General features: G+C 53.7%; 12 protein-coding genes across 12 annotated transcripts; 7 read left to right on the top strand and 5 right to left on the bottom strand.

Annotated features, from left to right (window-relative positions):
* Positions 1 to 745: 745 nt before the first annotated feature.
* BO70DRAFT_287986 (NCBP3 domain-containing protein) lies at positions 746 to 2,175 on the top strand (the record flags this gene model as incomplete). The annotated part of the gene is made up of 2 exons (XM_025539267.1): positions 746 to 817; positions 889 to 2,175. The coding sequence occupies 2 exons, from the start codon at positions 746 to 748 to the stop codon at positions 2,173 to 2,175; spliced, it is 1,359 nt and encodes a 452-aa protein (XP_025401216.1).
* Positions 2,176 to 2,606: 431 nt separating this feature from the next.
* On the top strand, positions 2,607 to 4,163 carry BO70DRAFT_287916 (uncharacterized protein; the record flags this gene model as incomplete). Its single annotated transcript, XM_025539263.1, has 2 exons — positions 2,607 to 2,868; positions 2,926 to 4,163. 2 exons carry the CDS (start codon positions 2,607 to 2,609, stop codon positions 4,161 to 4,163), a joined length of 1,500 nt encoding a protein of 499 aa, XP_025401215.1.
* Positions 4,164 to 4,827: 664 nt separating this feature from the next.
* Positions 4,828 to 5,508, bottom strand: BO70DRAFT_394994 (60S ribosomal protein eL29; the record flags this gene model as incomplete). The annotated part of the gene is made up of 3 exons (XM_025546499.1): positions 4,828 to 4,863; positions 4,932 to 5,034; positions 5,417 to 5,508. The coding sequence occupies 3 exons, from the start codon at positions 5,506 to 5,508 to the stop codon at positions 4,828 to 4,830; spliced, it is 231 nt and encodes a 76-aa protein (XP_025401214.1).
* A 270-nt stretch (positions 5,509 to 5,778) lies between these two features.
* On the bottom strand, positions 5,779 to 6,440 carry BO70DRAFT_215101 (uncharacterized protein). The gene has a single exon (XM_025538677.1). The coding sequence runs from the start codon at positions 6,329 to 6,331 to the stop codon at positions 5,954 to 5,956; it is 378 nt and encodes a 125-aa protein (XP_025401213.1). The 5' UTR covers positions 6,332 to 6,440; the 3' UTR covers positions 5,779 to 5,953.
* A 182-nt stretch (positions 6,441 to 6,622) lies between these two features.
* On the top strand, positions 6,623 to 7,515 carry BO70DRAFT_312004 (F1F0 ATP synthase subunit delta; the record flags this gene model as incomplete). Its single annotated transcript, XM_025540204.1, has 6 exons — positions 6,623 to 6,754; positions 6,831 to 6,853; positions 6,945 to 7,075; positions 7,185 to 7,273; positions 7,340 to 7,429; positions 7,483 to 7,515. 6 exons carry the CDS (start codon positions 6,623 to 6,625, stop codon positions 7,513 to 7,515), a joined length of 498 nt encoding a protein of 165 aa, XP_025401212.1.
* A 104-nt stretch (positions 7,516 to 7,619) lies between these two features.
* Positions 7,620 to 9,527, top strand: BO70DRAFT_215069 (uncharacterized protein). Its single transcript, XM_025538676.1, has one exon. It carries the CDS (start codon positions 7,875 to 7,877, stop codon positions 9,297 to 9,299), a length of 1,425 nt encoding a protein of 474 aa, XP_025401211.1. The 5' UTR covers positions 7,620 to 7,874; the 3' UTR covers positions 9,300 to 9,527.
* A 552-nt stretch (positions 9,528 to 10,079) lies between these two features.
* On the bottom strand, positions 10,080 to 12,790 carry BO70DRAFT_215067 (uncharacterized protein). Its single transcript, XM_025538675.1, has 3 exons — positions 12,559 to 12,790; positions 12,129 to 12,496; positions 10,080 to 12,068 (listed from the first exon to the last, which is right to left on the bottom strand). Exons 1-3 carry the CDS (start codon positions 12,707 to 12,709, stop codon positions 10,215 to 10,217), a joined length of 2,373 nt encoding a protein of 790 aa, XP_025401210.1. The 5' UTR covers positions 12,710 to 12,790; the 3' UTR covers positions 10,080 to 10,214.
* Positions 12,791 to 13,455: 665 nt separating this feature from the next.
* Positions 13,456 to 14,664, top strand: BO70DRAFT_333697 (putative L-cystine transporter; the record flags this gene model as incomplete). Its single annotated transcript, XM_025540986.1, has 4 exons — positions 13,456 to 13,606; positions 13,675 to 13,692; positions 13,780 to 14,218; positions 14,290 to 14,664. The coding sequence occupies exons 1-4, from the start codon at positions 13,566 to 13,568 to the stop codon at positions 14,662 to 14,664; spliced, it is 873 nt and encodes a 290-aa protein (XP_025401209.1). The 5' UTR covers positions 13,456 to 13,565.
* Positions 14,665 to 16,617: 1,953 nt separating this feature from the next.
* Positions 16,618 to 17,919, top strand: BO70DRAFT_378588 (putative C2H2 transcription factor; the record flags this gene model as incomplete). The annotated part of the gene is made up of 1 exon (XM_025545272.1): positions 16,618 to 17,919. The coding sequence occupies one exon, from the start codon at positions 16,618 to 16,620 to the stop codon at positions 17,917 to 17,919; it is 1,302 nt and encodes a 433-aa protein (XP_025401208.1).
* A 543-nt stretch (positions 17,920 to 18,462) lies between these two features.
* Positions 18,463 to 19,442, top strand: BO70DRAFT_360708 (uncharacterized protein). The gene has a single exon (XM_025542853.1). It carries the CDS (start codon positions 18,908 to 18,910, stop codon positions 19,085 to 19,087), a length of 180 nt encoding a protein of 59 aa, XP_025401207.1. The 5' UTR covers positions 18,463 to 18,907; the 3' UTR covers positions 19,088 to 19,442.
* BO70DRAFT_288035 (uncharacterized protein) lies at positions 19,326 to 20,954 on the bottom strand (the record flags this gene model as incomplete). The annotated part of the gene is made up of 3 exons (XM_025539268.1): positions 19,326 to 19,443; positions 19,506 to 19,703; positions 19,756 to 20,954. The coding sequence occupies 3 exons, from the start codon at positions 20,952 to 20,954 to the stop codon at positions 19,326 to 19,328; spliced, it is 1,515 nt and encodes a 504-aa protein (XP_025401206.1).
* A 1,758-nt stretch (positions 20,955 to 22,712) lies between these two features.
* On the bottom strand, positions 22,713 to 23,506 carry BO70DRAFT_214973 (uncharacterized protein). Its single transcript, XM_025538674.1, has one exon. It carries the CDS (start codon positions 23,363 to 23,365, stop codon positions 22,931 to 22,933), a length of 435 nt encoding a protein of 144 aa, XP_025401205.1. The 5' UTR covers positions 23,366 to 23,506; the 3' UTR covers positions 22,713 to 22,930.
* Between the last annotated feature and the right edge of the window lie 2,371 nt (positions 23,507 to 25,877).

The raw sequence follows: 25,877 nt of genomic DNA, 5'->3' as shown, positions 1-25,877 counted from the left end.
CACTGGAACAATCGCTGACTCGGGCACTCCGGAGTAGACGGTCGGGATGAGGTTGAGGAGTGATGCGCTCGTAGAACGAAGATTTGACACTGATCATATCGCGTAGATCGCCATGGCGGGCGTCGCCCCATCTGATCGATCCAATTGGAGAGGACAGCAAACCTGCATGCCTTTGCTATTCGATCAAAAGTCTGAATGAGCAGAAAGTGGGAAAGCGGACCCATGGCGACTCCATCGTTCTGTTTCAATGAAACCTGTCAACCTGACCACCAGCCACCAAGCTTCAGCGGAGATTTATCCAGCTGGTAGTTATCCATAGCTCACTCTGGAGTGAGTCAAAGGCATGGATGAGCGGACTGCGGCGAGCAACCAGTGAAGAGATAGTAAGACTTGACAGATGGGAAACCCCGTGCCGGGTGTGCTCTTTTCATGCAGAGAGAGTTGTATCCAGATGGTTGTTATCTAGATCGTCGAGCTGCGGCGAAGCTCCGCCCAAGTGGCGGCGCGGGCGGTGTGAGAGCAACTTCCTTGCGGCTTCAGTTTGCGACCACTTCGGCCACCTCTCCGTCCCTCTTCATCCCAACGTCACGGCTCCTGGAGTCTTCATTGGATGTGACCCCACTGAGACCTACCCTTTTCTTCCTAACCAGCGCAACCATCCACCTCTTCCGCCCGAGTCTCCCTCCTTCCTCCGCGTCCAATCCAAGTCGTGCAACAACCTCTGCAACCCGAAACCTCGAACACAATGGACGCCTCCATGGATATTGATATGGACATTGACCTGGGTCCCCTCCCAGATGATGAGCACATTGAAACGGTGAGTTCCAATGCCTTGGTTCAATGTCAAATGTCCCTGCAGCTATCTAACGTCGAGCTCGGGCTTCTCAGGAACAAACTCTTATGACGACTGCCCCCGATGGAGTCCTCGATCACCTCGATGCGGATGCACAGTACGAAAAGGTCCATGTACGCGGTGTCGATGATTTGACGACGGATAACATCCGAAAATTTGCGATCGAGCACTTCTCCTTGGAGGCCCCGAGCCGCGTCGAATGGATCGATGACACATCGGCGAACCTCCTATACTCATCCGCGGAAATCGGCCTCCAGGCTTTATCGGCCTTGACGCAGGTCAACGAGGAGGAAGATACATCTGCCCTGCCCGCCCTACGGCTAAGATCGGCGAAGCCCTTGTCTACCCACCCCGATTCGGTTCTCCAGGTGAGATCCGCCGTGAAGACGGATCGCAAAAAACCTCGCGCCCACGAAGCCAGTCGGTTCTACCTCATGCACCCCGAGCACGACCCCCGGGAGCGGTTGCGACGCGAGCTATCGGACAGACGGCGTTCGGGAGGCGGCGATGCTGGCGATGGCGACTACACACGAAGACGGTTCGATGGTCGGGAACTACGACGACGGAGAGACCGCGATGCAGACGAAAGCTTCAGCGCCAATATGTACGACGATGCGAAGCCCGCCAGCCCCGATCGTTCCGAGTCCGATCGCAGTTATGATAGGCGGGAAAGGCGAGGGCGACGGGAACTCTTTCCAGAGGAAGGACGATCGTCGGGGCGCCTCCGCGCCCGTAGCGCGTCGCCAGGTCGTGACACATTGATGGAAGAAGGAGGAAGGTACGCGGAGCAGGATCGACTTGACTCTCGCAGGAATTTCCGGGACCGATCGCCCCAGCTTAACCGTCGCAACGAAGGCAAGGAGCTTTTCCCGGTCTCCAAGACTGCTGCCAGCGATTCCAACACGCGGGAGCTATTCCCCAACCGCACGGCGAAGGAACTTTTCCCCAGTAAAGTTAGCAACCATCGGCGGTCGGACGCCATCGACGCTGCGGATGAGACGGCAGACCTTTTCGCCCGGAGGATATCGGTCCCTCTTGTGGATGGATCCCACGACCAACCTCCTCCACGACGGAAGCGAGATATCGAGCTCTTTCCCGAGACGTCCGAGACAGGTGTACTCAACATCCGTGGCACAGCAGGGCAGGACCAGGGTTTGTTGATTCGTGGTGCGGCCAACGGTATCTCAATCAAGGGACGGGGGGCGTCTGTTAGAGAGCTCTTCCCATCCAAGTACAACTCCAATGCTGGCAAGGAGCTGTTCTCCGACAAAATCGAAGGGCGGGGAGGCCCACGACGAAGGGCCGAGGACATGTTTAGCTGAGGGCTTCGAACCATGGGAAACGATCTGATGAGCGGCATAATCGGGTGGCATTTACAGTTTTGCCGTGGCTTCCCTTCTTGGTTGTTCTTATATGCTTGGCTGGTGGCGCATGAGGTCTAAAGAACCGACTGTTTCACAACGCCATTCACATCTTGTGATACCAATCTTTCAATCTTGTATATTTCTCTTGCATACTGCAGCCTATCCTTAATGAGATACTCCTACCTCCTCCTCCTCCTTCTCCTTCTTCAAGCCTTCCATAAAAATCCACTTGAATGGGCAAACCATTTAAATACGCCTCCTCACGTTTAAACGACCCCAATTTGATCAACTGGAGTGTGGGCCTCAAACTGTTCTAGCCGCCGCCACATATCTCTCTCCCTCTCCCTTATCGCTCCCTCGATAAATAGTAGTCGACTCCAACATCCAGGATGCCCACCGAATCCCAAGAAGCATCGCTGGCGAGCATTCTCGTCGCTCGTTTTCTACGGACACATAATTACACGCAGACTCTCGACGCCTTCCTGCGCGAAGCGGGACTCCCGGCCAACGCGGGGCAACTCCGCGACAAGGACGAGGGGAACGTCTGGACGATCGAGGGCGTCCTCGAGGAGAAAAAAGCGTTCGACCAGAGTGTGAATTTCGAACGGTACGGCGAGGACGAAAAGGAGAAAGGCATCTGGAGTGTCCCAGGTAAAGATTTTCCGCATGTTTCCTGCGTTGCGATCTACGAACTGACCACCACCAAAGCCCCTACCAAACCAAACATCGTCGCAACCCCAACCGCCTCAAATATACTGGCATGCTCCGTGGAGCAATGGCAACTCCCCAGCGACAACAACAACAACAACAACGAACACCTCAACGCCCCATCGGCCTATCTAGTCGCGACAGGCGCAGACAAGCACCTCAATCTCTTCCAGACGTCCGCCGGCTACGATCCCGCCCAGTCCTTCTCTGGGACTTCGGAGGCCCCGATTCTATCCTACGCCCCCATCCAGGGTGGAAAATGCGCGCTGTTAACTAACATGTCCGGCCAGCTGCTCCTGCAGCGAGGCGCAGAGATCCTGGACCGGAGAAAAGACCACGCCAAATATGCCGTCAAAGTCGTCACCCACGAGGACAGTAACACTGATGGATCCGGGACCGTCTGGATCGCAACGGCAGGCTGGGATTCGAAGATCTTCCTCTACCGCACCAGTCTCACAAACGATGAAGCAGCACCGATGACAATCGGCGAACCGGTCGCATCTATCCCTCTGCCCTCGAACCCGGAATCCATCCTCTTCGTCCGCCACATCGACACCAACGAGCTGATCCTCCTCGTCTCCCGCCGTGACTCCACCTATCTGTATTACTACCGGGTCGTCGCACCCGCGCAGCTCCGGGATTCACCTTACGAATGCGTCTGCCTCGGTAAGCAGAATCTCGCCCCTCACTCAAACGCCTGGGTCGCCTTCTCCCCCTCGTGTCTCGCCCTCAGCCCGCTCGACCCCGGCCTCCTTGCCATCGCGACCTCGACGCTCCCGCACATGAAAGTCATGATCGTGCGTCTGCTGTTTCCGGCAGCTTTGGCCGAGAGTCGAGATGCGGGTGCGGATGCGAATGCGAATGAGGATGCAGAGCCGCAGACACAAGCCGCGCAGGCGTTCGCGGCCCTGTCGCTTCAGAACCGCGAGGACGCGGCCATCTTGATCCAGGCGAATACGTTCGCTCCGCAGACGGCGTACTCGACGCCGCAGGTCGTGTGGCGGCCCGATGGCTCCGGGGTCTGGGTTAATGGGGATGATGGGGTTATACGCGGGGTGGAGACCAAGACGGGGAAGGTCGTGACGCTGCTGAAGGATGGGCATCAGGTTGGGTGTAAGATTCGGGCCATTTGGGCGGGGTGGGTTGAGACGACTGCGAAAGGAGGGGAGGTCGAGAGAGAGGAGTGGTTGGTTAGTGGGGGGTTTGATAAGAGGCTTGTGGTTTGGAAGGTGGAGTGACTGGTTCTATGATGTATCCTGGGTTGTAGTTGTATATAAGATGGAAAAAAGTAAAATTCATTGACTGATCTGGCTTGGCTATCAACCTACAATGGGCTATGGGCTACAAAAGAATGTAGCCCTCCGTCCATGCACCCTCTTACCATGGAAGAGTAAAGGGAGAGGGTGTTTGGTAATTGGAGGGCAGGGGATCTTTTCTCGGCACGTTGAAAAATCCTTCAGCAATAGCGCATGGAAAAAAGGCGCGACGCTGTACACACATATGCCTGTTCATAAAATGAACTACGATGGTCTGGAAACCACCACCACCAACCAACCAAACTCAGTCATGGGAAAAAGCGAAAAAAAAACCACCAAACCAAACCAGGTCAAAAGCTTCAACCTCAGTTTCAAGCTATGCACGTTTTTTTTTTTTTTTGCAACCGAATCGGAATCCATTTGCTCTTTATGTACGTGACAACCGTTTGCATGCGGGCGGTGCGCAAGACCCAGGCCCAGCAGATATCCGACGAATTCCCATGACGTTGTGTGATTGTGTTGGTCGCCTCACGGTAGGTGGGGGAAGGGAACGAAAAAGGAGAAAAGAAAAGGCCGGACCGGACGATCAACCAACTCAAATCGCTTTCATTTCTTTTTAAAACGTTTCTATATTAGTTGAATTGATTTAGGCAATCTCGCGCTTGCCCTCCTTGCGCTCCTTCTGTTCGGTTGTTAGCGGACCATCCGTTGGCTGAAGACCAAGTTTCGAATATAGATGGGAGAACGTACCAGAGCCTTCGCGGTACCGTGAAGAGCGTGTCTGTGGTTGCGGCGGAACTTGGGGTCGACACCCTTGAGGGAGGGGTAACGGTGGGTCTTGGGCTTCTTGATACTGTTGATTTGCAAAGACGACCATGGTCAGCTCCAATGTTCCCTCCTTTCTGACACGATTCCCTGTCTGTTTTCGAGTCATGGTGGGGGTTGTGAATATGCGGTGTGTTGGGATATGGTCGATTTCCGTCATGAGTGAGTGAGAGAGAGAGAGTGAGAGGATCCGTCCCATCGAAGATATCAATCACCCCATACCCAACATCGCAGTATTCGTCCACATTGAGCCTCGAAACATCTCGTCGAATCGGGAAGAGAGCAAAGGTATCGGTGATACGCACCCGTTACGGTGAGCCTTCTGGCTGTTGTGGTGCTGAGACGCGTTCTTGGACTCTGGAGAGAAGAAAAAGTCATGTCAGCGACTGCATGGTTGGTTTTCCTCCGACAGCGACGAGAATCGAGTGAGAATCGCAGACTCAGAATCTGGAGGTCTGCGGGACCGCAGCGCATTCAAATGGGGGGTGTACATACTCGCCATCTTGTCGGATTTGTCGCAACTAACAGCTGGTTGACGAGAAGTTGGCGGGTGAGGGTATCCTGAACGGAGCGGAAGGCCAGAGTCCCCAAGGCCGGTTCGGCTAGGGCTGGTTTTCTGTGGGATTTCGCTTACCGAGCACGGCTAGCGTGTTGGGCGCCGGAGTCATCCAGTGTATGTAGTAGTTAGCAGTGTACTGCGCGGGCTTTCGGTAGGCATTTGTCCATTTTATTTCAGTCTTGGGAGAGTTATCTAGATGCCCTACTAAAATCTCAGGTTCTGCTGATTCTTTCTTTTTTTCCCTTTGTTTAGTAGATCTATGGCTTAATGAAGGTACTCAATTCATGGTCCTTCTTCGCCAGTAAAGCTGATACCTGAGGCATAACTAAAGGATCCCGTGATTGATGACTAACAATTTGTCGGTTCTCTACGTTGTGTCATTGGCGCACTACTTAGGTGTCGAGTTTTGGTTATAAACGGAGCTTTTTGGACGACTATTAAAAGGCCAAATGAGAGCACCAACTTGCATGAAATACAGATTGACAATAATTATGTGGGACGATAGTATGGGGTAGGGTGAGTATGACGACAAGTCTGTTGACATTCCAGTATCACGTGATGTTGAATATGGGTCCCCAACGATGCTTGAGCTCGACCCAGTTATATGTCGCCTTGTTACGATCCTAGTACTAAGATACCTTGTCGTTGTGAGGCTTTCTTTACTGGCACTGGATGAGGGTAAACTCGACAGTATTTTCTCTGTAGCATGTCGGCATATGAACCAACATACGACAATCCATGTCTTGCTCAATGTGACGGAAGACATGCAGAGAATAGCAGCATGCTGTAACAGATAGAGGGTAATTATGTCTGACAGTTCTCAGAATAAACAGAAGATTAATACGGAGTAGTGTTCTGTGGTATGTAGCAGTGTCTGCTCATAGTTGATGTAAGAGGTACAGTAGTACTCCGTAGTACGGGCGTGTTGTTCTCGCGGCCCGCCACGTGACCGGCCGAGCCGCTAGGGAACAACCGGCATCCGACTTCGACCTTTGCAACTCCCAACCCAGGTTCAAGAGGGATACTATCACCACCACCTCGCTTCGTCAATTGCAAGATGAGCTCTCTCCGCTTTGCTCGCTCTGCCCTCCGGGCTCGCCCCTCCGCCTTCCGCGTTCCTCTCCAGCGCAGAGGTTACGCCGAGGCTGTGTCGGACAAGATCAAGCTTTCCCTGACCCTTCCTCACCAGGTACGATTCCCGACCCGTTGAGCACCCCTGTGCCCCCTCACCTATATCCGATACTGATAGTTTACTCTTCCAATAGACCATCTTCAAGTCGGCCGGCGTGTATGTAGCCTCTCGTCCCCGTCAACTCGAACAATTGGACGACCGTCTCCCACCCTAGACCGCCCCGTACTTACGAGTCTTTTCTATCCAGTGTCCAGGTCAACATTCCCGCCGAGTCCGGAGAGATGGGTGTTCTCGCCAACCACGTTCCCTCCATCGAGCAGCTCAAGCCCGGTCTCGTTGAGATCCTTGAGGAGGGTGGTGCCAGCAAGAAGTTCTTCCGTACGTCCGACCACTCGTCTTGATGGCCGCGCCGCAAATCGAGAATTGTTGAGCCGGCCGATATAAATGCCGTTGGGGACGATACTGACACGACTCTTTTGCGATTTAGTGTCTGGTGGATTCGCCGTTGTCCAGCCCGACTCCCAGCTGAGCATCAACGCCATCGAGGGTTACCCTCTTGAGGACTTCAGCGCTGATGTATGTTGAACCGGATCGTGCCTTTTGTTGCCGTCTCTTGCTAATCATTTTTTTTCCCGACCACAGGCCGTCCGCTCCCAGATTGCCGAGGTTCAGAAGATCGCCGGCGGAAGCGGCAGCGAGCAGGATGTTGCTGAGGCTAAGATTGAGCTGGAGGTAGGTCAACACCAACGAACGGATCTGAAGCTTTTGACTAACCCTATCATTAGGTCCTGGAGAGCCTGCAGGCCGTCCTCAAATAGATACCTGATGTACATATGCACTCGCGACTTCAACAATTTTGAAACCTGTTGAACCTGTAGAATTAAAGCAATTCTCCTGAAACCTTTTTCATGATTTATTTACAGACACCCATCTATAGCCGAATTCAGATTCTACCGAACCGATCGGCTGATTGCTAATACTTGTCCCGTTGCAGCCTCGGGGTCGCTCCTTCCCAAATAGCTCGTTGGGGCGCCATCCTCCCTCTTCCCCCGCCTTGGTTTATTTCCCTGCTCTTCCCCTTCTATAGCTTCTTTGTATCACGTCCAACCTCAGCACTGTCTGTTTCCGTCGTATCCGCTGATACCGAAGAGCAAATACAACCAAAGGTTGGTCCACTATGGCAGATATCTCACCATTCTTCACCAGCCCCATTGCAATAATGCAGGAGCCAAGGCCCGATGCCTCGGGTTATCTCCTCGGTCGGGTCCCAGTCTCCTCTCAACCATCACCAACTCGAAGTCCATGCAGCAAGAAAGAGGAACGCTCTGCCCCTGCCATCTTCAAACGGACCGATTCGCGGGACCCTGACGCCTTTCATATATTTCCCATGGAAGTAGACAAAGACGTTGCCATGAAGACTCAGCCCCCGGCCTCAAAAGCGACAAGAGGCACCGTGCCTGGCAAGGAAGGGATCGAGATCCATGCGGCGCCTGAGAACACCCCCAATACGCCGGTTTTCAAAAACAGACACAATGATTCTGCCACTACCTGCGGCAAGAATAGCCGAGATGTTGCGTCTCCGAAGCTGGAGAACCGAGCGCCCGACCTCTTGCATGAAAGATCTGTAACCGAGCAGAATTGTCCCGGTTCCTCCAACAGCCAAACATCGTGGAAACCGCCCAAGCCGCCCAAACCGCTATTCCTCTCAGATGTTGATAGCACTCGCTGCATATCACGTGAGAATGTATCACCTTCCCTAGTTCTTGAATCACCAGAGCGAAAATTGGACCATATATGGCCACGGTCAGGTTCTCCATTCTCCGCTCCCCCGGGCTGCACTAGGTCTCGCATTCACATGACCAACCGATCGATCTTGCTGCAGGGCATGAATTACGATATCAGAAAGACGCAGAGAAAACCTTGGACTAACCCGAGGCTGGGACACTGGCGTTGCCTTCCACGATCCCAACCTGAACAAAGTCCGAGATCTTGCTTTCCAAAAGATGACGCAAGTAGACCGTTTCCGATGGCCTTTTCTCCGGTCGACAGATCGCCGTTGCGCCAAGACTTCAAGATCGGTAGACCGCGATCTGCCAATGTACACTTCCAGGAAATCGATGATGTCTTCTCTACGCACCCGCAGGAAGAGAATTCGAAGGGAAAAGCTTTGAGCGACTGCTTTCAGAAATGGGGTTCCCGGTCGGTGTCACAGGAGCGTGGCTTGATCACTTTGTCATTGGTTAGAAAGCGATCAATGCAGCAGCCGCTTTCGAAATTTAAATATTCTTTCCACCTGGAAGTCAATAGGTCGATCGACTCAGCGGCTGTGGCAAGCAAAGAAGCCCAAAGATGGAACCCTGCTGGCCCCAACTGTGACACTGCACGTCTCTTGCAGGTCGATCTCATTGCTCCGATGATACTTTTGCAGATTCTCGCGCGCCTTAGTATGGCCCTACGAAGCCTCATGTCTTCAGAAGCTGCGGCTACTGTGGCAAAGCTAGTGCAGTTTCTCTCAAGACTCGTTATAGTGCCCCTACTATACATATTAGAGAAAACCGGGATTAGCATTGCCATTCAGGCAGGAAAAGCTGATACTGTTTAATGCGCTTAGTTGTCTAGCCCGCAGGGGAGCTATTATTTGATCCATGGCTTGAGGGAATGTCATTCTAGGGCCGAGAAAGAAAGATTGACAGGGGGATTCCACTGGGACATCATGTTATGCTATTGACGATCATGATATGATGTATGCTTAGATACAGAATCATTTCTATGTGCATCCGGAGAGAGGCAAAAGAATGCCCAAACTGAGAACGGCAAATATTACACGCAGAAATATCAGAATCGAAAAATCAAAAAAGAAAACATAACATAGCATAAGCAAAAAGTCTCACAAAATAAGACCTGGTAACAAGGGCCATTGCAAGAAAGAAACGCCAGTTGCTCAGAAAGAATTGTCACCCAACCCATCATGTCCATCCATTCCTTGTTCTGGGCCAAGGGCCACATAAATCAGACCGTATCATATCACATCCATTTCCATTTCCTCGCTCATTGAAGATATGCTGCATATCGTCGCGCGGTCTCGGTCATACCGTCATTATCAGACATCACAAAGCACAGGGCAGAGAGGCACAAAAGCCCATTCATTCCATGCCCATGTTTTCCAACAAAATACAAAAAAGAAACAGGGAAAAAAAATAGATGCAAGAAGAAACAAGCAAGCAAGCAAGCAAGCAAGCAACCGTTGAGATAACAAATCGTGACATAGCATATCTCATATCTCAAATCTCAAGATTGACATGATGAAGGGGTGGGTGGGGTGGATCGGATGGAAAGGCTCAAGATCGGAGAAGAAGAAGAAGAGGAACGAAAAGCAACAGGAGAGAAAGATTATATCGCATGCATGGGAGATCATCATCATAAGTGCTGTACAGATGCGAAGAGAATGGGTGCTGTAAACTTGTTCGAGAGAAGAGAAGAGAAGATATGATATGACATGGCATGTATATCACTCTCATCAAGTAAACTCCACACTCTGCTGTCTGTCTTGCCGTGCGCGAGCTCTTTCCGCTCGCCTGCGTCGACGGTTGTTGGCGTAGTCGCCACTGGCTTCTGTTCCGGTGAACGTGCCGGGGGACGCGATGCTCCCTGACCCATATGGATGACTGGAGGGCACAGGGGGAGGAGGTGGATGCGGCAGTTGGCTCCCACTTTGGGGAGGTGGCGGCGCATAGTATGTTGCGGGGGGCATACTCGACGATGGAGCAGCGGATGTTGCAGCGGCAGCGGCAGCGGCTTGTTCTCGTTGCATGTGTTCCTGTTGCTGGCGTTCGAGTTCCTCTACACGGCGCCATCTGTCATATGAGCCGCCTTCGTTGCCGGAGAGTGAGCTCGCGCTTCCGGCCCGACGACGGGAGTTTCTTCGTTCTCGTCGTCTGGCTTCGCGGCTGGCGGCGGCTTCTTCTTCCGTCAGTCTCCGGAGGGTGACATGGCGGCCATCGTTGTGCATTTTCAGTTTCACGGAGACGGGGGGAGATTCGAGGGGTTCGCGGTGTCGGCTGCTACTGCGGTGTCGGCTGCGGCTGCGGCTGCGACGGTGGGCGGACGAAGCGCCTAGGGCTGTCCCGGCCGCTACCCCGGAGGCAAACTCGGAAGGGTCATGTCGGGGTGGCACTGGTCGTGGCGCTTCTGATACTAGCTCTGACTCGATTGGCGGACCTGGCGGGGGTGGTATATCTGAGCGTGGCGCACCACCGACTGCTCCAGATGCGGCAGGGGCTTCTGAGAGCACAGAGTCCCCGTGTGGACGGCGTGGTGGGCGTGTCATCTCGGTTGAGAGATCGGTCGCAGTGAATGAGGTCTCCCGCCCGTGTCGTGGGTAATAGCCTTCTCCAGGATACCTTCGCTTGCTGTTGGCTCGGGCCAGCCGTTCGTCCTCCATCTCTCGACGACGCATTTCCTCCACACGACGTTGTTCGGCATCCCCCTTGCGACGAGAGAAGAAGCCCTTGATTGCCGCGAATGCGCCTGCGCCTAGCAGGGCGTCTCGAATGCCGTGGGACGGTTTTCGCTCGGGGCGTTCGGAGAGATAGGTGCTGTTGTAATAGTACGACGAACCTGGGCTTTGTGTCCGGCTTGGTGGCCTGATCGGAGGCCTGCTCGGTGATCTGCTCGGTGGCCGGCTGGGCGGTCTGCTTGGGGGTCTGCTTGGGGGCCGGCTGGGAGGTCTGCTAGGAGGTCTACTCGACGGTCGAGTGAGAGGGGTTCGTTGGGTTGGCTCCGGTCGTCGCCCGTCTTCCAGCCTACTCAGGCTTTCCTCGGTCATACTGTCACTGCGGGTATGAGCTCGACTATACCGGCCAGAGTCCGTATCATCGTCTCGATCTCGTCTCCTATCAAGGAACTTTTTAGCAAGCCAGGCTCCGCCACCAAGGGCACCTAGCTTGAGGAGTGTATTGCCCCAGCCGTTACGACGCCGCCCTTCGTCGGAATATTTCTCGTCGGATAAGGCTGTCTCGGACTCATCGTATTCGTGCTCTTTGACCACCCTGGGACGGCGTCTGAAAAACGAAGCCAGACCAGCCCCTGTAGCTCCGGCTGCAGCCATTCGGCCGAAGCTGCTGTGACGGCGGTCATCAGGACCAGCTGAGGGACCCGAGACATAGCTGAGTCGGCTTTCGTGGTCGCCCCCCTCCATGTGGTACCCTTCTGTGTCGTACAAGTACGAGAGCACGAAGAACGTTGCTAAGAGGATGAAAGCGGCGATCGCGTACAGGATGAACAGCACCTTGGGTGAGCCGTATAAGGTGAGCCCCAGCGGGATTTGAACAAGCCCTAGAATGGCGAGGGCGCGGCCAATCCATCGATGAATCTGCCGTCGAGTTAGCCGTCAAGAAGGGGCATCGCAACGGTCATGCTTCACATGACATACCACAAGCTTCAACGGGACATGGTAGCGTCTTTTATTCCTCTCAAACTTATGGACCAGCCATCCCCACAGAACCTGAAAAATGACCATGACGTATATTGCAAGACCAATGCCGTGGTGTGGGTTTGTCAGGCTTCTCTCCGGACCAACAGCAAACCAGCCGAATACGAACACCACGGTGCTCAGCAGCAGGGTCAAGACCTGGCACCACACATGCAGCTTGAAGGCCCAGTATGGATTCCATCGCGAGTAGTATCGAACGATCAGGACGGATATGGGTACTAGAAATAGGAAGACGATCGTGGCAATGACACCATGGACGATGATCAGGGTATGGTACTCGGGCATGTCTTTGAATCGGTTTCCCATTCCTACCAAAGTATGTGAGTCGGGCTGGGCCCCGCAGGCCTCTCAACTGGACTGGGGAACTTACCATTATATCGCATAGTGTCAAAGTTGATCCCCATCAGATTGGGAAGGAGGAAGGTGTCGCGCTCGGAGTCCCATGTTCCATCGCCCACGTGCAGAGTATTCGAGGAGTATGTACTGCTCCCAGGAGCGGAGAGCCCCGAGTCGGCCGTCATGATTGCTGTCGTTTTATGGCGTCCAATCGAAGTGGATTCCTCCCCAGACGACGATCTCACGACACTGGAATGTGCGAACTACCGACGGAGATCTATCGAGATCCCCCACTCCGAAGAATGCACCATGCGCTGATGGGGAAGGGCGGCCAAGTCTCGATCGCAATCACGTCTGGGGTGATAGCCGAACACCACTTGGGGGTGTATATGTGGAGGCCTTGGGAGGCGCGACGAAATAATCAGACGATTGCTTGTTTACCCTTCTGCAATTGAGGCTGGCGGTGAGCAAGGAAGGGTATGTGGAAGGCGGGGAAGGAGGAGAAAAGCAGTAGTATTTGGACTGGGATTGGAAGGGAGAGAGATAAGTCAAGACAAGTCAAGACAAGACAGGGCACGACTGGGCACGACTGGGCACGACAGGGGCGGGGGGAGGAAACACACAGGAAGGAGACGAACAGACAGTGGGTAGTGAGACAGGGTAGGAGGAACGGCTAACCGCCGGGAATGATCGAGATGCAGGCTGGATGCTGGAATACGACGAGCGGCGAGCTGCACTCGATCGCCCGCGCAACAACTGTTTTCCTGTTGCGGTTTAGCGCGCCAGCGCATATCCCGGACAACCACCGCTGACTCAGCCGCCTGCCTCGCCTGACCGCCTGCCGTATTCGCGCGGGATCGCGTGCTTTGGCTATCTTATCAGGCTATCTCAAGTGACCCATTCATTATTACTTCTCCATTCCCCCTTCACCCCCCCCCCAAGGCATGTAGCCCCTCTCGGCTGTGGTGGTGCCTCCTCGTCCCTCCTCGTCCCTCCTCGTTCCTCCTCGTCCCTCCTTATCCCAGGTGGCAGTCGTCAGTCATGGCTACCCAGCTGCAGATCTTCGTTCAGGCGCTCTCTCGGTACGTCTTTCCTCCCGGCCCCATACGTCCTTATCTGTGGAGAATGTACTGACAGGTCGGCAACGTAGCCTTCTGGGCTGGATATAGTAGGTTCCCGAGCACCATAACCACCATTCCGATGCTCTGGCAACGGACTGGGAGCTAGGATGGCCGTCACTGACTCTCTGCTCAAGTACACTCTGCTGGTCCGCATCTTTCTATCCCCAGCCCATCAACAACTACCGCCGACGTTCCACCACGGGACTGGCCATTGACTTCCCTACTATCAACGTCCTGGGCTTTGTCTGCTATACCATCTACACCTCGGCCTTCCTATACTCCCCCGTGATCCGTCATCAGTATGCGGCTCGCCATCCTCTGGCCGAAGAGCCGACCGTGCGCTTCAACGACTTTGCCTTTGCCCTGCACGCCGTCGTCCTGAGCTTTATCACTTATACCCAGTTCTGGCCCTTCATCTGGGGCTTCAAGGTTTCGCGCTTCCAGAAGGTCAGCAAGCCGGTGGCTGGTCTTTTCTGGGGTTCGATTGTCGCCGTCATCGTGGTCGTCTTCATCGTCCTTGCCAAGAGCCCCGATAAGGGCTACGAACCGTCCTCCTGGGCCTGGATTGACGTTGTAAGTGGTCGAAGGACATGAGCATGACCGCGGTGCATGGAAACGCTGACGGACGGTTTCGGTACTCGCAGATATATACCCTCTCTTATGTGAAACTCGTCATTACCATCGTGAAATACGTACCTCAAGCGTGGGTCAACTATAAGCGCAAATCCACATACGGCTGGAGCATCAGTCAGATACTGTTCGATTTGACTGGTGGTGTCCTGTCTCTCGCCCAGTTGCTTCTGGATTCAGGCTTCCAGAACGATTGGAGTGGCATCGCCGGCAACCCCATCAAATTCCTCCTGTCGAACGTCACTATTTTCTTCGACCTAATCTTTGTTGTGCAACACTACGTTCTTTACAAGGACGCAGATGACGAGGAAGGCAAAGACCAGAATCCAACCGACCGGACTCCTCTATTGCCCGAGGCCAACGATCTGCCTCGAGAAGTTGGTGTGTAGGCTCTCGCCTCATGGTGGCTAGACTCAAATGCTTTTTTGGGGCGCTGGGCTGGGCCAGTGTGCTTTTTCCCACATTTATTCCATCCATCTAATAATTTTGGGTGTCTTTTGGATCTAAAGGCATTAGCTTGGAGCCTTGACTTTGCTTTTGTTTGCCTCCTGGTGTGGTCGCATGATGACCGAGGCTGGGGGTTTTGTGACATGTATGACTTCATAGATTCTTCGGCGGAAAGATCGCTTGTTTTGGAGGGCAAGGCATCAGAATGATGGCCTTCTCGCAGACAACGTCTGGCCAGCACCCGAGCTGAGCTGAAATAAGATTTCCAGGTTGTTGTTGTTGTTGCTATTGTTGCTATTGTTGCCGTTGCCGTTGCCGTTGCCGTGGTTGAAGAATGATATATTTTTGGAACATTGTCTTGAACGAGTGACCATCCCGCCGATGTAACATGACACTGACACACGATCTAACCCGGCCAAGGCCAGATCTGCAGCACAATTAAGGCCTGCCCGAGCAGTAGACCGCTCTTTGGCAGCCGGCTCTTGCTGACGGCGATCCTCTGTTCCGGCACTTCCTGCTGCTGCTGCTACTCCTCCAGTCCGGGGATCGTTCTGTCTAGGAAAATTGGCAACATGGCACAAACTTCCATGCGGCTGCAGGGATGAGAAGCCGGAGGCTCATAGCCCATCTGGCGGTAAGCCCAAGGGATCGGCATCTCAGCCATCGTCGATAGCGTCGAACAGGTTGCCCGTTTGGGCGCTGGCCTGACTGGCGTGGGGGGCCTGACCGAGCATGCCAGTCAATCAACCGACGCGGACGCTCGACGTCGTCCAACTTTCAACGGCGACCGCAACTGCGCAGCAGTATGACTCGTTCGGCGTTTCTTTTTCTCGCTCAATCATCTCCTTTGCTATTTTTCTCGCGGCGTCCGATTGTCTGGAACCTCGGTTTGGGGGCCGCTCGACGCTGAGCCTCAGACACTGGTTTTGACTTTGGGTCCAGGATACCCCATGCTCGTTTGGCAAAGCCCGCATATGTGCATCCTGGGATGCTGTGCACGGAATATTACACGCTGCACCCAATCATCGCCCCAGCTCGTCCGTATGCTCCCTGGTCCGAGGACTGCCCTAAGTTGACGCACCTTATCACTGGACGGCCTCTGGTGAGTGGAATGGCGGCTCAACGTTATCACTGGGGCCGAACATTCCCATGGCTCCGTACGGAGTAACTACTGGATGTACCTATACTGGGCGGTCTCTTATTACCTTGGTGCCTTGTGGCATTTCGGCGGCGCCCCTCCCACCCCTCAGCCCTATCAGACATTCGATTTCGAGCTACGATGTTTAGATTTCTCGTCTACATAAGCCGGGAGGATCCTATTTTAGCGCAGCAAATAGGAAAAGCAAAGAACGGAAAACCCCCAGGCCTAAAAGCCGAGTACGGCGCTTGCTGTGTTCGGTCGCCGCTTTGGTTGTTTGACTTCTGGATCAGATCATCCGCCAACAAATATGTCATCCCAATAGGGCTGGCCATTTCTCTCAGCTGAACGCACGGCGGTCCAGTGATTTTCCGAGCTAGGGGAGAAACCGACTACACCACGCCCTGACCAGCATATCCCTGGGCGTGTGAGGTCGGCCTGGCCTTAGTAAACAGAAGACCTCGGGCTGGGTTCCAGAAGAAGCCTGGGAAGCCGGTGGCCGAATTCAATGATACAGTGACATCAAGCCTCAAATCAGATAATCGATCATCCGAAAAGGGTTTCCGCTCAGCTACCCACCGTCAGCGCTCCAGATATGCATAGCCACATCTGACATTCGAGACACTGCTCAAGATAAGAATGACGGAGAAGCACTGCGTCCAATGATTTAAATATCCATAATGCATCCAAATCGAAGACAGGATATGACGGATAATCCTCGAAGAGAAATAAGCTTTATACCGCTGAGACAACCCGAATGACCTCGGTTCGTGGACAACCTGTATTCCCCAAGGGCAGTACTCTCATGGACAGAAATACATCTGTAAGAGCGACCCGTATCCTGCGGACAACTCCCCTCCCCCTCTTCTTCCCCCTCGCTCCCTCTAGCTCTGACGACGTTCCCAACCAGTGCGATCGAGTTTTCACCACGACAACCGCCGGCGTTGAAGCTGCCATGATGACCGCAAGAACCACGACCGACTGCGCAATGCTGCTAATGCCCGGCGGCGCCTCAACTCATACTACAATGCCGTCACGGTTGCAGCCGCACCTGTTCCCGGCAGTGGTCTTTCAACAGGCCCCCCTGTCAGATATCCATGCCGTTCCTGGGACTGTCTCCTACGCCTTTGACCACCAATCCCACCCCATACACCACAGCGAAGCCGACATAAGAGCCCTCTATTTCCCAAACCAAGACCATCATTACACCCTCTCATATCCCGGCCAAAACATCCCACCACCACCACCGCCGCCATCATTCAGCCCCAACGCCGATCCCTTCCCCCACGGCCTGTCAAACACAAACAGCTCATACTACCATCTCCCCCAGGAAGGATGGTTAGCAGCAGCAACCGCAACAGCGACACCATCAGAACCATCCCCCAGCATAAATTCAACAACCGGAACAACCGCACCAACCACAGCCACAACCACAACCACAACCTCAGCAATCACCAAAACAACCACCACACCCGACTACCACCAGCTCACACCATCAACCCACCCATCCTTCTACCAACAGCAACAACCACAACCACAACCACAACAACTAACCCCCATAACAACCGCCTCGCTCCCCTCCTCAACCACAGACCTAGACCTCGACCTCGACCTCGACCTCGATCTCGAATTCGACCTAGACATCGACCCAGACCCCGACGACCTCCCCCCCCATCCCTCCCTCTCCGACCCCTCCTCCATCCGCACCCAATCGCATCCGCAACCCCAATCGCAATCGCGCAACCTAACCAACTACGGCCTCCCAAACCCCGACGGCACCTGGCGCTGCGCCTTCCAGGGCTGCTCCTCGCACGCCGTGTTCCGTCGCGGCTGCGACCTCCGAAAACACTTCAACCGGCACCGCAAGCACCTCTTCTGTCGCTATGAGGGCTGTCCGCAGGCCCGTCGCGGCGGCTTCTCCAGCAAAAAGGATCGGGATCGTCATGAGGCGAAACATAACCCTGAGATTCCGTGCGAGTGGGACGGTTGTCGACGGGTGTTTAGTCGCGTGGATAATATGAAAGATCATGTGAGGAGGATTCATAGAAGGAGGGATTAGAGTTGGGTGTAGGAGGTAGGAGGTAGGAGGTAGGGAGTAGGGAGGAGGGTCTGGTTTGATCTCTCCTCCTCGTCCTCCTTTTTTTGGATTCTTCCTTCCTTTGGTTTTTCTTTGCTTTTATTTTTTTTTCTCTAATGTTTATTCTTGGCCTGGTTTGGTTTGGTTTGGTTTGGTTTGGTTTGGTGTCGGGGGAAGGGAAGGAAGGGTCTTTAGATGGATGGGATGGGGGTTTCTCTCTCCCCCTCTCTCTCGCATCTTCTCGTGTGGGTGGAGTGGAGTAGATGGAGTCTTGGACTGAACCTCACATCTGAGGAGGATAAATATGTATGGATAAGACGGAGTGATTGGATTTGGGGTTCTGGGTTCTGGATTCTGGGTTCTGGGTTTTGGGTTCCTCTCTCTTTTGATTAATCGAGAGAGCGAGGCAGGGACATATACAATATACCAACAATCTGTATACACACTGGCCTGCGGGTCAGGCCAATAGAACAAACACATATATACTTCAATGGACTTTTTGCTCACTATACTTATGAGACAGACCACGTTGACTTTTTCTTTTGCACCTTGTCTTTGTTCGGGCCTTATTGATATTGAACTCCATATCGAGGCTAAGCTAGACGGCTAGCTGGCTAGAGCGCGCGCGCACATATACTTGAAAATTGTTGGGTCTTCTTTCTTCATTTTTTTTATATCCATCGCCCGATTCCGGTCCGCATGCAGCCAGTTAGCCGGTCCTGTGAAAACGCCTCCTTCCCATCCAAGAAAGAAGACGCCATGGCTTCCTATATGTATATCTGAGGAAGTAGGAGGAAAAAAGAAAATGAAACGAAGAGCAAGAGGAGGCAAATTGGGTAGATAATAAGAAAGAAAGTAAAAAGACGTAAAAGGAGCACTGGAAACGCCCACTAGCAAAGTCTTGTACAAACCCGTGCACACTTCACTAGATTACTCAGCAAGACGAACAGGGGGGGAATATATTCGAACAATGAAGCGAATGACTGAGCCGTCAGTAAAGAAAAAAAAAAAAAGAGGAAAAAAGAAGAGGAAACAAAGAACAGAAAAAGAAAAGAAAAAGACCAAGGCTCTAACAACATCTGGTATCACTGAGAAGAAGTGGGAGGTTGCAGAATGCGAGAGAAAGAGCAGAAAAATGTGGGAAGGTTGATTCATGATGCATGTGCAGTCAAGTCAGTATACATGAATGCCATGCTGACGATAAGGGAAGGAAAAGGTCGACTGCGTTATCCTCACAATGTCCGAAGTATTGTTGAGAAAGTCAACCTTCCATCCAAGACAAATCAACACGGACGCTGTCGCTAATGCAATATCGTATGATAGTAACCTGCACTTTTTGGAGCATATCATTTTGTTGAAGATGATCGTGGTGAGAGTCCACAGGCCGCTTATGGGCCGTTTGTTCGACGACGTCGACCACGCGTGCTGCCCTCAGGCCGTTGGGCCAAAACCTGGCGGAGTGCCGGGTCGTCGCGGTTCTTGTCGACGTGGTGGACCCTGACATGTCTGGATGACAAGATGTGTAAGCTGGATGGGCTGAATATGAGATCGGGACGTGGATATCTTACCGTTGAAGATTGTCCGGCCGAGGATACTTGTGTTGCTGATCCGGGCAGAAGGGGCATACGTAGCCCGGTGAGTTATGAACGAGGCCATGTCGAATCATCTCATTCTTGCGTTTGAATCCCTTCCCTCCTGGCCCCCGTGGACAGCCGTCGATCGGGCAGAAGTGAGGACGGTCCTGGGAATGGACGTTTGCATGGGAGCTGTGCATTGATGAGCGTCACACCCGAGTCAGATTCACCTATAATTGCTTACTTCAGGAGATATTGTGTTTGGAACGGAGCGGCAGTACACCCCGGGTGGCGGCACTTGTAAGTGCAGGTAGGAACCACCCCGTTGGAAGGGGTGCTGTATGGGCGGTCGCAGGTCGCGGCCGGAGTTTGGTCTGTCGGCGTTGGATAGCTCGTTGCCGGGCTCTTGACAGTCGACGGTGCAGCCTCGTACGGGGAAGTAAGATAATTTAAGTCCGCCTTGAGGGGCGGTCGCCAGTACGACTGCTGCGACGCGGGCGAAGACATAGCCGACATTTCCTTCGAGCTTGCAGGTGACAAGTGCGAGTAGGGACTGGGCGGAACTTGAGGAGGGGGAAATTGTCCTAAGCGTTGGTGCTCCCACACCGTATCCGATCTTGAGATTGGGGGCGAGGAAGCCGTGACTGGAGGCAGAGTATATGAAGAAGTACCGTTGATACGGGCAGCGCTGCTGTGTGGTGGTACATCGGTAACTCCCGCCAACGCAGTCTGAAGAGAGGGCAAGCTATGATCCAGCGAGTTTCCCAGAGCCGACGAATGGAGCGCTGGTAGCTGGGCCGTGGGTTCCGTAGGCGTGATAAGCAACTTGCTCAGGCGCGAGTCGGGGTCCGACAATTTCCTTTCCTGGGGGATAAATGGATGAGGCAACAGATGAGGTATATTGGGAGGTGTTTGTTGGGGTTCCTCCTTGAGCGAAGCCTCCTTGGATGATGGTAGGGGCTGGGAAAGGGCTTCCTTCAAACTCGCAGAGGGCGCGCTCTCGTCCTTCGGCTCATTTGGACTTATCAAGAAAAGCGCCTCTCTCGCAGCCCTCTCGGCATCACTTTGGTCCACAGGTTGAGCCTCCATAGGTTCCGGGTGTGGAATTTCCGGCCTGGGCTTCATCTTTGGAAGCACCTGAGGGCTATCATCCGTCAAAATGGCACGGAAGTGGTGCTCATTTTCGAAAAAGGCTATGTCTGGTCGATTAGGAGCTAAATGTCTGATCAGCACCGAGTTGCCCGAAGTTGGATCGGGCTTGGAGAATTCCGGCAGCTTACGGGTACTGCCCGGAAACGTTGCCTCGTCTTCATCGTGTTTCGGACCGCCATCTTTAGGCGACAGATCCCCAGTATCGAATGGTGGCGGCGACTCTTTAAGTCCGTAGTCTACTTTGGTGGCCTGCAACCCAGGATACTCATCGGGATCGTATGATTCTGTCATGGAGGCGGCGGTTTTAGGCGCATTAGGTGCGCCGCCCCTTACTGTTTGGTTATCGTTCCCGCCCTTCCCTGCTGCTCTGATGGAATGTTCAGAACAGACTTTAAAAGAGGGATGCGCCGCCTGTCAGAACGATCTCTCACGTTGATACAGCGATTACTTGTCGGTTCTCAGTTTTCTGTCATTGTATTAGCATAGTGCAAACCATAAATAGTGATGGCACAGGAAGAAATGCAGTAGACAGGAGCATGATGCATAGGAGCAGGTTTGAGTGGAACCCTTGGATTGGGCTTTTTTATTTTTCAGAGAAGAATTCAGAGGAAGGCAGGAGATCCGCTCGGCCTGGAAGCGGATGGGAGGCGTTTGAGGACTGAGCAAACATCCCGAAGGCGGCGAGCAGCCCTGATCTGTAGGATCTCGAGGGAAAGCACCACATGGACCAATTGCGATAGCCCCCGCGATGCAAGTTTTGTGAAGGACGGTGAACGACAAACCAAAAGGAAGAAACAAGAGCAAACATAAGAGCCGGCCGGGCGATACATTGATTTTACTATCGCCCAAAACGGGAGGACGTTGAGGAGATGCAAAAGAGGCTCACCTGCTGTCAGGAACCGCGGACGGCGCAGGAACCAGGCGATGAGGCTCAATTGGAAAGAGTTGCACGTCAGAATGCAACCAACCACGGCACCACGGGGCGCATGGATCAATGGATCATGCGCGCGAATATTACGAGCCGCGCGAGGGTTGGGAGTCGAGGGGGAAAGAGAAGACACTTAAGGGCCAGGCGAACCCCGGCGGAGGAGGTGGTGTGGTAATGACGCCCAGGGAGGTCACGATGGTCACGATGTCCCTAGTACCGGCTCGACAGAGGTGGAGGAGCAAGGATCAGATCACGGAAAAATTCATCGTCCAACGGCGCCCGCAACAGAAGGACAGCGGCAGCGGCAGCGGCAGGATAATAATCACGAGCGCAGAGGTAATTAGGCCAGATAAAGACCAGGCCCGGCAACCAAGGGACGATGGAATAGTGGCCGATGAAGCTAACGGGCCTAGCAGGCGGATTAATGACGCGCTTGGCAGGTGAAAAAAAGGTTAAGGGTATGTATGGGTATGGCCGGAGCGGTCAGCAAGAGTTGCGCTGGAACGGCAGAACCGAGGGGAAGGATCCGAGGAAGAATAATAATAAGAATTATCGAGTGCGAGGTGGTGGAAAACCAAAATAACGGATGGGGACACGGATAGTAGTTTAGCTAGTTAGCTAGGCGTGGCCGTCGTGGTGGTAGTAGAATTGAGGAGAAGAACTGTGGTAATATCCACCAGTCGATCCACCGGCCGGGCTGGAAAAAAAGCGGGTGGAGCAAGACAGCAGCAGCAGCAGGTTTCGGGTCTGAGTGGTGGTTGTGGTGGTGGTACTGGCTGGCTGACTGACTGACTGACGGACTGACTGACTGACTGACTGATTGACTGATTGACTGACTGATTGACTGACTGACTGACTGATCTGATTTTTTGTCTTTCTTGTACCTTTTTTGTCTCTCACACATACAAACACACACACACACTCTCTCTCTCTCACAATCTCACAATTCTCCCTCTCCCTCTTTCTCGTTCTCTAGTCACTGGTTCTTGGCTCCGGGGAGATGTCTGTTGGTGTTTCCCCCCAACCGAGTACTGTCAGTCCTTGGCTTGGCTGTTGTCTTGGAGAGAGACTTCTTTAGGAATAGCGACAAGGCGGAACCCCAAGGTACATATAAAGAAATTGGGTGCCCACCCCCGACGAGAAAGCAAAAATGATCGGAGACTGAAAGGAATTCCAAGGATGACAGAGGAGACGGAGGAAATGACGCTGACTCCAGACGCGCGCCACTGCAGGTAGGCAGGCAAGCAAAGTGGGGTGAGCACCGAAGACAGATTGGGGAGAAGGAGGGACAACACCACCACCATCAATCCGGGTGGAGGAAAGCGAGATTTCTGCCTACCTACCGACCTACTATGGACAGGGGATGATCATCGACAGTTCCGATGTGGGAGGGAGGAGGAAGAGGAGAAGGAGGCGGAGGATGGAGGGTGGAGGGAGGTAAGGGGAGAAACAACCCAGCTGGGATTGTTGTTGCTGGAGGTGGTGCTTGCCGGCCTGCCCTTTCGTTCTTTCTGTTCTGGGACAACCACCTCGAGCAAGAGGAATAATGCCACGTCCACGAGGCCGACCCGACCAGACTAGGCCAAAAAGAGGCTCCACTAATGAGGCTCTCTGCCGCGGGGCCGTTGATTGGCGAGCGTCGGCGGGCACAGTTGAGGAGGCTGAAGTGTCCGTCTGCACCGAACCGTCGTAGAACTTGGCCGCTTTGCTCTGCCCCTACTAAGTCCACTAGTACCGCCGCTGGGCACGTCCAAGGCCCCCAAGCATTCTTCATTGTTACGCTGTATGAGGCAGACCCTAGCCTTGGTATAGATATGACAATATATACTATGTACTCTGTACGGGGTAACACTACCAAGTACGAGTACTGTATGTACTAAATGAGCACAGAAATAAAAGATAGCAACCATGTTAATGTCTTCCCCAACCTCCTCCACAACCACCACCAGTGAGTGACCACCGGGTAACGTCGTACTCGGTCCCTAAGGCGACAAGGCTGCCGCCAACACACACACACACACACACACACGCACACACATTCTCTTTCTCGACGACTGACCGCCACGGGAAGGCCGCCCCAGTTGTCCCTTCCACTCCTCCCTACTGGCCGGGCCTCCGCCTGCGCCGTCGCACAACTGCAGGCTTGCACGATAGTCATCCAGAGGCAGGGATGTGCATCATGTGCGGAGTACAGAGAAGTGGATGCGGCGGGACAGACCTTGAGAATGAGGCTAAAGGGGAAAAGCGAATCCGGAAAAAGAAAAAAAAAAGGAATTATTCCAAAAGGGAGGACTAGACTGGACTGGACCGAGTCTTGAGTCTGACAGTCAAAAGCCAGCCTAGATAGCTACTATTACCAGGTACGGAGTACCGTACTTACCGACAGACTGCCGCTACGTAGTAGAGTAGATACTATCTCCCTATCACTACCCACCAGGTCATTATTAGGAGACCTCTACGGAGTATCTACTGGAGAGACACTGGGTAACCCGGGAGCAACCCCGGGTGTTAGCAGGATCGAGGATACTGCCGCCGAGTACAAAGAGGAATGGGAGGGGGAAGGGGGGAGGAAAGAGGCTCCGGTCAGCTGTCTCACGCTTGCATCCTGCATCCTAGTCGTAAACAACAAGTTCCCTCCTCCCTCCCTCCTCCACCAACCACATCCCCCCTCCTCCCCCCCCCTCCCCTGCACCTCTGCACCTCCGAGTCTGACACCCAGAGTTGAGACACCGAGAGAGCCCATCATTTGTCCTCGGTTGATAATTCCGGCTGGGTTACCTGTCCGGTGTCCAGACTCCAGAGGTTCCAATTTCCATCCGTGCATTTCCAGTACCGTGAATCGGAACGGGTCTGGGGGACGGTTGAGGGGGACTTCCTTACCCAGCTGGGTTAAGGTGCTGGAGCCGGACGTTGCTGTAGTAAGTACGGAGTACGGAGTAGTACGGGCTCATTTCGTCAGGTCTCCGTTTTCTCTTGGCTTTCTTCGCATGGCCGTGGCACTGGCACTGGCAGCCGGACAGCAGCCGGGAAACCTCCCCCCCCCCAATTAGCCAGACCGTCGATGCTCCTCACTCGCGGGCTCGCTCGTCCTTGGAGGGCAATCAGCCGTTTCTGACATGCAGAGAATTTTCCCTTGCCTTGTTCAGGAAGGTCGATAGCACTAGCTTATGGTGCGATCTATTGATTCGACCGACTCGGGCCTCCTGTGCCTAGCTCGCCCCCTAGCCGTCCGGGCTGGTGGACTGGAACACGGAGTAATTTAGTCGTTCCAATAATTCCAGTGCCAGTTCAGGCTCCCAACTGTCACTCTGCAGATGATCGGGGGCGAATCGCGCCACAGCCCCACGTTCCCCTCTCCACTCGTCGTCAGTGCGCCGACTCGACGCTGCCACCGATGCCAACAACCCCATCGTGGCAAACGGGTGCAGAAATCGATCGCAGTGTTGATCCCAATATGAGCTGCAGTCCCGGGTAATTCCTCAATTCCGAATCCTTTCATCGCAGGGGGAAAAAGCAAAGAAACGAAGGACCGACCAGCCAGACAAGAAAAAAAAAAGATAAGCCTGACGATGTTGGACTAGGCCCGGGCCCGGTGTGGATGCCTGGTCACTTACCAGGGATGCCTGGAGTCAGGGATATACATAATGCCACCTACCCATGCTTACTGTACCTTCAGCCGGCCCTACCGACCACGGTGGTGATCAGGTCTGATCGACTCCCACGACCTTTTCGCGCCTCGGGGAGGAGAATAATCCCTAGTGACCGCTAAGCTTTAAAGAGCTACAGCTACTGCACTATATCCACCCGCCTATGAGGTAATACAAATATACGGTGCTCCGGACGGGACATGGGTAGTTAGCCAAATGAACGGCGCCGAGAGGGCTCCGTCGTCTGTCTATCCCGACTCGAAGCCTCCGAGCCACGAAGAATTAATTATCACAACATGCAACGTCCAATGACCACTGCTAATCGACTAGAGGCGGCCCGCCCCGAAGCAGTTCCCGTTCAGTGCACCCTCGATTACTCCTCCAATAATAATAATGGTGCCGGCCTTCCGCCTCATGTGGTACCCCTGATTCATCATTCCTCCCCCTCGACAGACTCCATGACCCCGAGGTGGCTAGAGAAAATCGGGGAACATAACAAGCAGATCATCATGTGAAAATGCAGTAGTGCGCGAACGCGAAGGTCCTCCCTGAGCGACGTATCGGTCTTGCACGGCACTGCCATGGACCGTAGCAGCCGAGTGAGTATGTACAGTACTTTGTCCTTGGGTCCGTCGGGCT

This window comes from Aspergillus heteromorphus, assembly GCF_003184545.1.
Source record: "Aspergillus heteromorphus CBS 117.55 chromosome Unknown BO70scaffold_7, whole genome shotgun sequence".
In the NCBI taxonomy this organism is placed as follows: domain Eukaryota; kingdom Fungi; phylum Ascomycota; class Eurotiomycetes; order Eurotiales; family Aspergillaceae; genus Aspergillus; species Aspergillus heteromorphus.
The sequence above is the reverse complement of the archived record's forward strand: the minus strand, read 5'-3'. Positions and strand labels throughout refer to the sequence as shown.